The sequence below is a fragment of the Rhinopithecus bieti genome, unplaced genomic scaffold, assembly GCF_001698545.2.
Source record: "Rhinopithecus bieti isolate Rb0 unplaced genomic scaffold, ASM169854v2 scaffold_8675, whole genome shotgun sequence".
NCBI lineage: Eukaryota > Metazoa > Chordata > Mammalia > Primates > Cercopithecidae > Rhinopithecus > Rhinopithecus bieti.
The window spans coordinates 4,682,831-4,694,389 of record NW_016806447.1 but is presented as its reverse complement, the minus strand read 5'-3'; the positions used below and the strand labels follow the sequence as shown (position 1 = coordinate 4,694,389).

The 11,559-nt window shown below is 45.2% G+C and overlaps 1 protein-coding gene across 1 annotated transcript in view; it reads right to left on the bottom strand.

The window, feature by feature from the left end:
• PPEF2 (protein phosphatase with EF-hand domain 2) overlaps positions 1–11,559 on the bottom strand; it is a 47,184-nt gene that overhangs the window by 22,511 nt on the left and 13,114 nt on the right. The window contains exons 6-10 of the mRNA XM_017876608.1: positions 9,974–10,088; positions 8,600–8,646; positions 6,746–6,912; positions 4,920–4,956; positions 4,680–4,829 (exon numbers count right to left, since the gene is read on the bottom strand). Coding sequence (XP_017732097.1) covers positions 4,680–4,829; positions 4,920–4,956; positions 6,746–6,912; positions 8,600–8,646; positions 9,974–10,088 — 516 coding nt within the window. The remainder of the gene's footprint in view (positions 1–4,679; positions 4,830–4,919; positions 4,957–6,745; positions 6,913–8,599; positions 8,647–9,973; positions 10,089–11,559) is intronic.

The following is an 11,559-nucleotide window of genomic DNA, read 5'->3' as shown; positions in this document are numbered from 1 at the left end:
GGGAGGGAAGGAAGGAAGGAAGGAGGGAAGGAAGGAAGGAAGGAAGGAAGGAAGGAAGGAAGGAAGGAAGGAAGGAAGGAACTGGAGGCCCTTTGAGAGTGCCGTTTTGATACTCAGATGAGTCCTAAACACTGGTGCACACAGACGAGTGCTGGTCTGTTCACTGTTTGTTCCTGGCTGAGGACAAGGTAAGTGCAGCACTGAGAGTAAGTCTGAGAAACATTTATAGCAATATGATATTGTCACAACAGTCAAGCACATGATCAGCGGGCTTGTATCTTTTATTTGTATTTCCTTTTTCTTTTTTATTTTTTTACTTTTATTTTAGGTTTGGGGGTACATGCGAAGGTTTGTTATGTAGGTTCCCACATGTCATGGGGAATTGTTGTACATATTATCTTATCATTTTTCTAATAATTCACATTTATTGTATTTTACAAAAGTACTGATCTGCAACAAATTGGAAGTTTATAAAACCTGGTCCTTCACATATAATTTGAGAAACACTAACCTAGGTCATCATTTCTGTCTAGGAGACCAGTGATTTTTTTTTAGACAAGGATAGGAAAGGGCAACTCTCTCTCAGGCCAGTCCTCATTGACTTTCCTGTCATTCCACAGATGCTAAAACAAAGAAAAAGAATCAAAGTATATGGGTGAGAATTAGGAAGAGGAAAAACTTGACTCTTGCTGCAGAGGAGGCAGCACTTAATGGTACTTTAGAGGAAGTGCTCTTGTACCCATTATCTTACCTGTTGGGGAAGGACAGGGGAGGGGAGGGAGCTCCTCTTTTCAGCCTGGACCTAATCAGAAAGACACTCCTTGCCACAGGGGATTGAATAGTTCCTCTCACTTGTGGTCATCATGACACCGGGGCTGGGTTGAGGACATAAGTGGCATGAATTCTGATCACAGGAAAGAGAGGGGTCAGGCCACAAAGTAGATTGGATCAACGAGCAAAAAGAGAGAGCAGCCATTCCTGGCGTTCCTGAGTGCTATGGTGAACCCCGAGGGGGAAGACTTCCATGGGATATCCACAACAAAGGGCTTGTTCACAAAGGGAACTCTGTATGAGCTCAGCTCGTAACCAAAGAACAAGAATTTTCTGCAAATAGATCTACGGACTGTGATACAAGAAAGTCATGTCCCAGCGTGGACTGGCTTAGGGCAAGAACAAAGAAGGACACCCAGAGAGGGGCAGCAGAGCTGACTGATGTTTGAAGGACAGTCCAGAGTGAAGAGAATAGAACAGAGCTATTCTCTGATATTGGACAAGTGTTAATCACTTTCTAAGCAGCTCCAGTCTTGGACATAGTGCAAATCCACAAAATGTAAACCAACTCATAACCACCTCCTTGCTCCTTGTTGGCACACAGTGAGGGCCAGTCCACCAGTCCTACCTCTTCCGACTTTCAAGTATTTTATTATTATTATTTTTTTAGATGGAGTGTCGCTCTGTTACCAGGCTGGAGTGCAGTGGTGCGATCTCAGCTGGCTGCATCCTCTGCCTCACAGGTTCAAGTGATTCTCCTGCCTCAGAATCCCAAGTAGCTGGGGCTATAGGCACGTGTCACCAAGCCCAGCTAATTTTTGTATTTTTAGTAGAGACGGGAGTTTCACCATGTTGGCCAGGATGGTCTCTATCTCTTTTTTTTTTTTTTTTTTTTTTTTAGTAGAGATGGGGTTTCACCATTGTTAGCCAGGATGGTCTCGATCTCCTGACCTCGTGATCCGCCCGTCTCGGCCTCCCAAAGTGCTGGGATTACAGGCTTGAGCCACCGCGCCCGGCCGGTCTCTATCTCTTGACCTTGTGATCTGCCCTCCTCAGCCTCCCAAAGTGCTGGGATTACAGGTATGAACCACCGTGCCCGGCCCAGGTAATTTTATTTTAAGGATGTTATTATCTGCTTCAAGCAGCATCCCTAACTTAAGGAAATTAATAGTGTTATTATGTTTTCAGTCTTTTCCAAATAGGCGCTGTTCTGGGCACTTTCTGTAAATTAGTTGATTAACCCTCATACCAATCCTATAAGATAGCATCTTTTATAGTACAGATAAGAAAACTGAGGCACAAAATACTAAGACTCTTCCAGGACTGAATCCAGATAGTCTGCCTCTGGAGCCCATACCTCTCTGTACTTCTCTCCCAAGTAGTCCTTGGACTGTATCATTTGCTACATCACCCTCTCTCCAGAGCTTTGCAAACCAAACACTGGGAAGTTAGCTTTTTGCTAAGCCACAGAAAATAAACTTTTCTTTAGCATTCTTTCCCAGAGTTCCTTCTTCTCTGTTTACAAAATTAAACATGATTCTTCCCATGAGATAATTTGCTCTGCTGTGGCTTGCTGTCTCTGCCTCCAGACATACAAGCAGCTGGTCAGAACGTTTGAGCTGAAAGTTTGTGAGAAACATCAAGATACAACTGATGGCTAAGGGTGGCTGCTCATGCCTATAATCCCAACACTTTGGGAGGCCAAAGTGGGAGGATTACTTGAGCCCAGGAATTCAAGACCAGCCTGGGAAACATAGTGAGACCCCATCTCTACAAATAAATTTTTTGAGATGGAGTCTTGCTCTGTTGCCAGGCTGAAGTGTAGTGGCGTGATCTTGGCTCACTGCAGTCTCTGCCTCCCGGGTTCAAGCAATTCTCCTGCCTCAGCCTCCCGAGTAGCTGGGACTATAGGCGCGTGCTGCCACGCCCAGCTAATTTTCTTGGATTTTTAGTAGAGATGGGGTTTCACCATGTTGGCCAGGATTGTCTTTATCTCCTGACCTCGTGATCTGCCTGCCTCGGCCTCTCAAAGTGCTGGGATTACAGGTGTGAGCCATGGTGCCCGGCATAATTTTTTTTTTTTTTTTGAGACGGAGTCTTGCTCTGTTGCCCAAGCTAGAGTGCAGTGGCATGATCTCAGCTCACCAAAACCTCTGCCTCCAGGGTTCAAGCGGTTCTCCTGCCTCAGCCTCCTGAGTAGCTGGGATTACAGGTGCGCGCCACCATGCCTGGCTAATTTTTGTATTTTTAGTAGAGACAGGGTTTCACCACGTTGGTCAGGCTGGTCTCAGACTCCTTACCTCGTGATTCACCCGCCTCCGATTCCCAGAGTGCTGGAATTACAGGCATGAACCATCACTCCTGGCCCTCTACAAATAATTTAAAAAAAAAATTAGCCAAGCATGATTGTGTGTGACTGTAGTCTCAGCTACTCAGGAGGCTGAGGCTGGAGAATTGCCTGAGCCCAGGAGGTCAAGGCTGCAGTGAGCTGTGATCATGGTACCACACTCCAGCCTGGGTGACAGAGTAAGACCCTGTCTCAAAAACAAACAAACAGAAAAAGATAAAACAGATGTGTAAGTGAAAACACTGAGTTTGGGTGTACAGGGACACACAGAAGTTTCTAGTTGCCAAACCACAAGGAGTCGTATCCTTACTTGCTAAATAGTATCTAAGTCTAGAAACCACACATTAGGGTGGCAGAGTAACAAGAAACCTGGGTCTCTGGACAACTTCATAGAACCAAACCACCATTTCAGCCAACAATTGCCTATTCCAGGATTCAAACCCCGGTCTGTCTGACTCTAAAGCCATATTCTTTCATTTCATATACGTCTCATATACATAGACTTTCATATCCATATCCATTAGAATTGCCCAAAGTTGAAGTAGACTGATTGTGTGGTGATGAGTTCCCTGTCTTTGGAACTTCCCAGGAAAATGTTGTTATGGATGTTGTAGCAGCATTTCCTGTGTGGGATGAGTCAAGTTTAAGAGTTAAGTGAAAGAAAATAGAACCTTTGCTTTCTAGGTTTTCATTTCCAAAATGAAATGGGAAATAGAAATCTATTGTTGTCTCACACTCACATTCTGTCTCACACTCTTCCACCCCCAACCCCAACGCATTCTGGTTATTGTGTGTTCCTTTAGGGCAGGCACCATCTCTGTTTCATCTTTTTATCTCCCTAACACTTTCTTTGCACATAGTAAGCACTCGAAACATACTTGTTGAGTTTAACTGAAATTGATCTTCATCTTTTTCTCTGCCAACTAGCACCCTCTCTGAATGTAGTAGTAGGCACTAAATACGTATTTCTTGACTTTAATTGAAGGTAATATGAATTATTTGGGAAACATAGGCTCTTTAGGTGACAATGATTGAGAGGTAGTGTTTAGAATTATCTAGATCCAATGGCAGATAACGCGGCACTGGTTGCTACTCCCCACTAGCATGTACATGGTAGACATGACAAAGTGACTGCAGCACACTTGCCCCCTAGCCCAACTGCAGATTGTCAATCTTTTTTTTTTTTTTTTTAGAAATAGGTTCTCGCTGTGTCCCGGCAAGATGGAGTGCAATGGCAATCAGAGCTCACTGCAGCCTCCCAAGTAGCTAAGATTACAGGTCCATGCCACCACTCCCAGCTAAGTTTTTAATTTTTTTGTGGAGACAGGGTTTTGCTATGTTGCCCAGACTCATCTCAAACTCCTGGTCTCAAGCAATCTTCCTGTCTTTTAAAGTGCTGAGAGTATAGGTAGGAGCCACTGTGCCCAGCCTCCATACTCTTAACAGCCTCCACACTGTTAGCCATGATGAGTTTGACTGCAGTCAGCATGTAAGACAACATTTATGTTGGAAATGAGACTGGGCATTATGGTGAAATTTGTATTATTTCATTAACCACTACCTTGTTCCTCTCTATTTTGTCCAAAAGCTCCAGATCAGTTATGTCTGACACCCCACCATGAAGAATTAGAACTTTCTCATCTATCAGAGTGGCCAGTGGAAGCCAACAGAAAACATCTTTCAGGGTTCTTAGTATTTCCTTCCCATGTATCTGGAAAAAATGAGATGAACAAAATGTCATCAAATAATTCACTCAACTTATCTGAACTAAGAGAAACTTTTGTCTTTAAAGGCAGCACACCTTGTATTTGTTCATCACTTCCTTGGTGAAGCCATATCTAGATTTAGAAGCACAAATAGATATTAGAGTAAATTGGGTGACCATAATCAGGGTATAATCACATTTTCGGAAGAATGCATATTCTGGGTATATGTACTTAAGTACATAGAAAAGGGACTGAGGAATAATCACCAAAATGTTTACAATTATTATCCCTGGGTAGATAAATTATGTGATATTTTAATTTTCTTCCTTTTGCTTATCTGTATCTCCTACTTTACTATCATGAATCTCTATTGTTTATATGATAGAGTATGTGTATGCAAAAACAAATTCAATGGTTTCATTGGAATAGTAAAATAATGTGTAAATTAAAAAAAAAAAAAATCTGGGCCAGGCACGGTGGCTCACGCCTGTAGTCCCAGCACTTTTGGAGGCTGAGGTGGGTGGATCATGAGGTCAGGAGATCGAGACCATCCTGGCTAACACGGTGAAACCCCGTCTCTCCTACAAATACAAAAAATTAGCCAGGTGTGGTGGTGGGCGCCTGTAGTCCCAGCTACTCGGGGCGCTGAGGCAGAAGAATGTTGTGAACCCAGGAGGCGGAGCTTGCAGTGAGCTGAGATTGTACCACTGCACTCCAGCTGGGCGACCCAGCGAGACTCCGTTTCAAAAAAAATAAAAAAATAAAATTCTGGGCTGGACGCGGTGGCTCATGCCTGTTATCCCAGCACTNGGTTTCATTGGAATAGTAAAATAATGTGTAAATTAAAAAAAAAAAAAATCTGGGCCAGGCACGGTGGCTCACGCCTGTAGTCCCAGCACTTTTGGAGGCTGAGGTGGGTGGATCATGAGGTCAGGAGATCGAGACCATCCTGGCTAACACGGTGAAACCCCGTCTCTCCTACAAATACAAAAAATTAGCCAGGTGTGGTGGTGGGCGCCTGTAGTCCCAGCTACTCGGGGCGCTGAGGCAGAAGAATGTTGTGAACCCAGGAGGCGGAGCTTGCAGTGAGCTGAGATTGTACCACTGCACTCCAGCTGGGCGACCCAGCGAGACTCCGTTTCAAAAAAAATAAAAAAATAAAAATTCTGGGCTGGACGCGGTGGCTCATGCCTGTTATCCCAGCACTTCGGGCGGCCGAGGCGGGTGTATCACTTGAGGTCAGGAGCTCGAGACCAGCCTGGCCAACATGGTGAAATCCCATCTCTACTAAAAATACAAAAAAAAAAAAAAAAATTAGTCGGGCAAGGCGGCGGGTGCCTGTAATCCCAGCTACTTGGGAGGCAGAGGCAGGAGAATCACTTGAAACTGGGAGGTGGAGATTGCAGTGAGCCAAGATCACGCCATTGCACAGCCTGAGCAACAAGAGTGAAACTCCATCTCAAAAAAAATCTGACTGTGTGCGGTGGCTCACGTCTGTAAATCCCAGCACTTTGGGAGGCTAAGGGGGTGCAGATCACTTGAGGTCAGGAGTTTGAGACCAGCCTGGCCAACATAGTGAAACCCTGTCCCTAATAATAATACAAAAATTAGCTGGGCATGGTGGTGCATGCCTGTAATCCCAGCTACTTGGGAAGCTGAGGCAGGAGAATCACTTGAACCCAGGAGGCAGAGGTTGCAGTGAGCTGAGATCATGACTGCACTCTAGCCTGGGTGACCAAGGGAGACTCTGTCTCCAAGAAAAAAAAAAGTTTTTTTAATGTTATATATTGTGTATTCTGCTTTTTTAAAAAATTGGAAAACTAGTTTTAAAGTCATTTAACAAATAAGAAGTTCTGGAGAAATAACATTTTACAATCACAACAAACAAACATCAACTACCCAAGCATGTTTTGACTTGTACCGTAAGTTCACCATATGGTCCTCATGGTTTCCTCTGTTAAGATGGAACTCTTTGGGGTAAACCAGCATGAAGGCAAAAAGAATCATCAGGATCTCTACTGAATCTTTGCCTCGATCCACAAAGTCACCGTTGAACACATAGGACCGTTCTGGTGATGGGAGGCCATTCTTTTCAACAAGGAGACCAGTCAAAGAATGAATGGGAGGAAGGAAATAGGAAATTAGGTTAAAACCAATAGGCATTTGACAATCACATCATGTCTAACACCAATTCTGTGCTTTCTAGGTCTCCTCAAGCATGAAACATCAGTAAATGATGGAAATAACTTCTATTGATCTTATATTTCCTTTTCAGAGAGGCTAAGGTTATGAGATGCTCCTTTAGACAAAGCCTGAGTGTTGCCATGTGGTGTGGAGCAAAGGGCACCAAACTTGTGATGCGAAGGCCAGTTTTAAGTTCTGGCCACACTATCTTTAACTAGAAATAATAATGCCTGCCATAGATTTCTCAGGATTAAACAAGATAATGCATAGGAAAATGCTTTGGGAAATGTAGTATATGTAGAAAGTAATATTCCATTAAAAAAATTATACTCATCTCCCTTGTTATATGTTCTACACATTATAACTAAAATATATATGAAAATAGCCTTTGGTTGTTTTGATAATAATCAGTTTTATTTATGTGGAAGAAAGAAAATCAGTTGCTGAATAGTTATTTATTTATTTATGTTTTAAGAGACAGGGCCTCACTATGTTGCCCAGGCTGACCTCAAACTCCTGGCCTCGAGTGATCCTCCCACTTTGGCCTCCCAAAGTGCTGGGATTACAGGCATGAGCCACTGCACCTGGCCCCTTCTAGTTATTAATCGAACATTTTATATTTGTTAAATAGATTGCAAAAATTTACTAGAATATAATACAGTGCTGACTTTTCTATTATGTATTTGCTGCAGCAGAGTAGCAAATATTATTAAAAATAGTATTTTAGGCTGAGCGCGGTGGCTCACGCCTGTAAGACCAACACTTTTGGGAGGCTGAGGTGAGTGGATCACTTGAGCTCAGCGGTTCGAGACCAGCCTGGCCAACATGGTGAAACCCTGTCTTTATAAAAAATATAAAAAATTTGGCCATCATGAGACAAGTTAGTTTTACCCTACTGATGATCTGTTGCTGCCAAACCCGCAGGTTCAGACATTTGGTGTATGTGCTTGGCTCAGGAGCCAATGGGGTGAAGCTACCATCTGTGGGATTTTGACTGAATGCCTCTAAGTCAGAATCCCGCCCAGGCGGAACCATAGGGCAGAGCTGCGGGGCCTCGGTTGGCCTCGGAGCCTCTGTTGGCCTCGGATAGCCGGTCTCCCAGTGGCCTCGGATAGCCGGTCTCCCAATGGCCTGGGATAGCCGGTCTCCTGCCGTCCCGGCCGGCGGGCAGTTCAGCCCCGCAAGCGCACAGGGACCCGGGGCCAATTAGAGAGTCCCTCCTCCTGGGAAACCGGGTGCGGCGGGAAAGGCGGCAGCCCCCTAGCTCGTCAAGCAGCTCACATTCGTGGGGAATCTGACATTAAACCGTTCGTAGATGACCTGCTTCTGGGTCGGGATTTCGTACTGGGCAGAGCAGCTCCCTCGCTGTGATCTACTGAAAGTCAGCCCTCGACACAAGGGTTTGAAAAAGAAAAATAGGCCGGGCGTGGTGGCTCAAGCCTGTAATCCCAGCACTTTGGGAGGCCGAGACGGGCGGATCACGAGGTCAGGAGATCGAGACCATCCTGGCTAACACGGTGAAACCCCGTCTCTACTAAAAAACACAAAAAACTAGCCGGGCGAGGTGGCGGGCGCGTGTAGTCNTTCATACCTTATAAAATATAAATATTAAGTCATCCAATTGGCCATGTAAGTCTCCTAACAAAGATAGAAAAAGAATATCAGTTCTGATTGTTCCTTACCAGTGCTTCTAATTTTTATTATAAGAAAGAAAATACCCAGAAGAATCTGACAACAAAACCCTACAGTTACTAAGTTTTCCATATACAAGATAAGGATAAATATAACTTCTCCTTATTGCAGAGATAGTATTGAAAGCAGAAGGCGGCCGGGCGCGGTGGCTCACGCCTGTAATCCCAGCACTTTGGGAGGCCGAGGCAGGTGGATCACAAGGTCAGGAGCTCCAGATCATCCTGGCTAACACGGTGAAACCCCGTCTCTACTGAAAACAGAAAAAATTAGCCGCGCCTGGTGGCGGGCGCCTGTAGTCCCAGCTACTCGAGAGGCTGAGGCAGGAGAAAGGCCTGAACCCGGGAGGCGGAGCTTGCAGTGAGCCGAGATCGCGGCCACTGCACTCCAGCCTTGGCGACAGAGGGAGACTCCGTCTCAAAAAAAAAAAAAAAAAAAAAAAGCAGAAGGCATAATATTTTTTCTGCCTGATTATTGTAAATAGTAAATGAGCTACATTTTTACTGAAGCAAAGGTGGGACAGAACAATGCAGAGTTGCAAACCTAGATGAGAACTGGAGAGATTTTGCCCATGTTGAAGTAGGAAGCAGCTACTCACTTATGAGCCAGTGTTAGAAGATTTTTCAGAAGACTTTTAAAGCAAAATCTAGACCTTAATATAAAATCCTACAAATTTCAAATGTTGAAATACCATTTTTAAAAGTTTATGAACATTGCAAGGCAAGCAAGACCTATCTGCAGGCTGCAGGTGCCCCCAGCAGTGCCAGTTACAATCCCTCGTGCACTGGAGCCTCCCTCCACTAGGTTAAGGTGTGGTACGTCAGTCTACAGTGGATGTTAAAAATCACTGGAAACATAAGATGGGGAAAACAGCCATTAACAGGACTTCTTTCCAGGAGAGGAATGTGTGTGGATGGGAGGAATAATTTGCTAGTCATCGGGGCTTTCTCAAGTACCATTAAATAAACCATCTTCTAACAAGGAGGGTCTGGTTATTTGCAGAGATTTTGTTTTGAATGAAGAACATGCGTTTGAGTCAATATGAATTACTTGGGAAAATAAAGCAGAGGCTGGGCCCTGAGCTCCGTGGTCCCCTTCGCTGCACCATCACCTCTTCTTTAAGTAAATGTGGAGTGAATATGCAAATCATGAATCTGAAGGGGTTAAACTTGGCTTATCGTCACATCTCCCTGCAGCCACTCCTCTTGCATCCCCACACAGGTAGAGCGTTCTTGTTTGAGTCTAGCACGGAAAGCTATTTCTGACTGGCTCTTACCACACACTGTGATCTCCTCGCTGTAACAGGTTGAGACCCGGTTGATGTTTGGCAGTTGCACCAGATGTTTCTTGGTTTCATACAAAAGGTTCAAGACGTAGCGAGCATGGAGCTGCTACTGGGAGGAAGCGGAGGGAGGGAAGAAAACCACGCTGATATTCGTGAGGGAAAATGGTCCTTACCTTTACTGCTTAACAACCCCAATCACCCAAGACTCCAAAAGTAACCCCAGTAAACTGCTCCTGGGACTATGCACGGATTCTTCCTTTTTCACCCAACTTCTGCCCTTGTTTCTGCTTTTCATCATCCCCACTTGTTCCTCCTGCAAATATTGAGCTACTTTTCTCTTTCCTGTCTACTCTATTAAACCCTTCCTTGCCTTTAGCATGGGAGGACCATGTGATTGTCTCAGTAAAGTATGACTAAGTGCAGGTGTGTTGATGGTACTGATTGATCCTGTCATTACTGGAATATATCAGCTCAGCTCCTCCTGCAATGAGTTACATTCATGTGGAAGAGGGGAAGGATTGAATTCTGACATAGAGCCAGAAACTGACTATCTCTCGCCACCTCTACCCTACCATCAGAGTTCCAAGCCACTATCGTCTTTCGCCTGGACTATTGCAGTAGTCTCTTGACTGGTCTCCCTGCTTTGGCCCTGGCCACCTACACTGTCTTAACACAGCAACCAGAATGATTATTTTAAAAATACAAGTCAGGGCTAGGGGTGGTGGCTCATGCCTGTAATCCCAGCATTTTGGGAGGCCGAAGTGGGGAGATCACAAGGTCAGGAGTTCGAGACCATCCTGGCTAACACAGTGAAACTCCATCTCTACTAAAAATATAAAAATATTAGACAGGCATGGTGGTGGGCACCTCTAGTCCCAGCTATTTGGGAGGCTGAAGCAGGAGAGTCGCTTGAACCCGCGGAGGTTATAGTGAACTGATCTTGCACCACTACACTCCAGACTGACTACAGAGCGAGACTCCGTCTCAAGAAAATAAAACAAAACAAAAAAACAAGTCAGGTTATGTCATTCCTATGTCTGCTGTCTCCCTGTCTTTTTCAGAAGAATAAAAGTCCACCCCCCTCACCTCCATTACTCTTCCCCGGCTCTCTCTTCTGCAGCCACAGTGGCCTCCTGAGGTTCTTGAACAGTCCAGGCAAGTTTCTGCTTCGGGGATTTTCTATGTGTTCCTCCCTCTGCCTGGAATGCTCTTTCCCCCGCGCATTCCTCACCACCTTAGACCTTTGCTCAGAAATCACCTTCCCAGACAACTCTATAGAACTGCTATTTCTAGGCCGGGCGCGGTGGCTCAAGCCTGTAATCCTAGCACTTTGGGAGGCCGAGACGGGCGGATCGCGAGGTCAGGAGATTGAGACCATCCTGGCTAACACGGTGAAACCCCGTCTCTACTAAAAACTACAAAAAAACTAGCCGGGCGAGGTGGCGGCGCCTGTAGTCCCAGCTACCTGGGAGGCTGAGGCAGGAGAATGGCGTGAACCCGTGAGGCGGAGCTTGCAGTGAGCTGAGATCCGGCCACTGCACTCCAGCCTGGGCGGCAGAGCGAGACTCCGTCTCAAA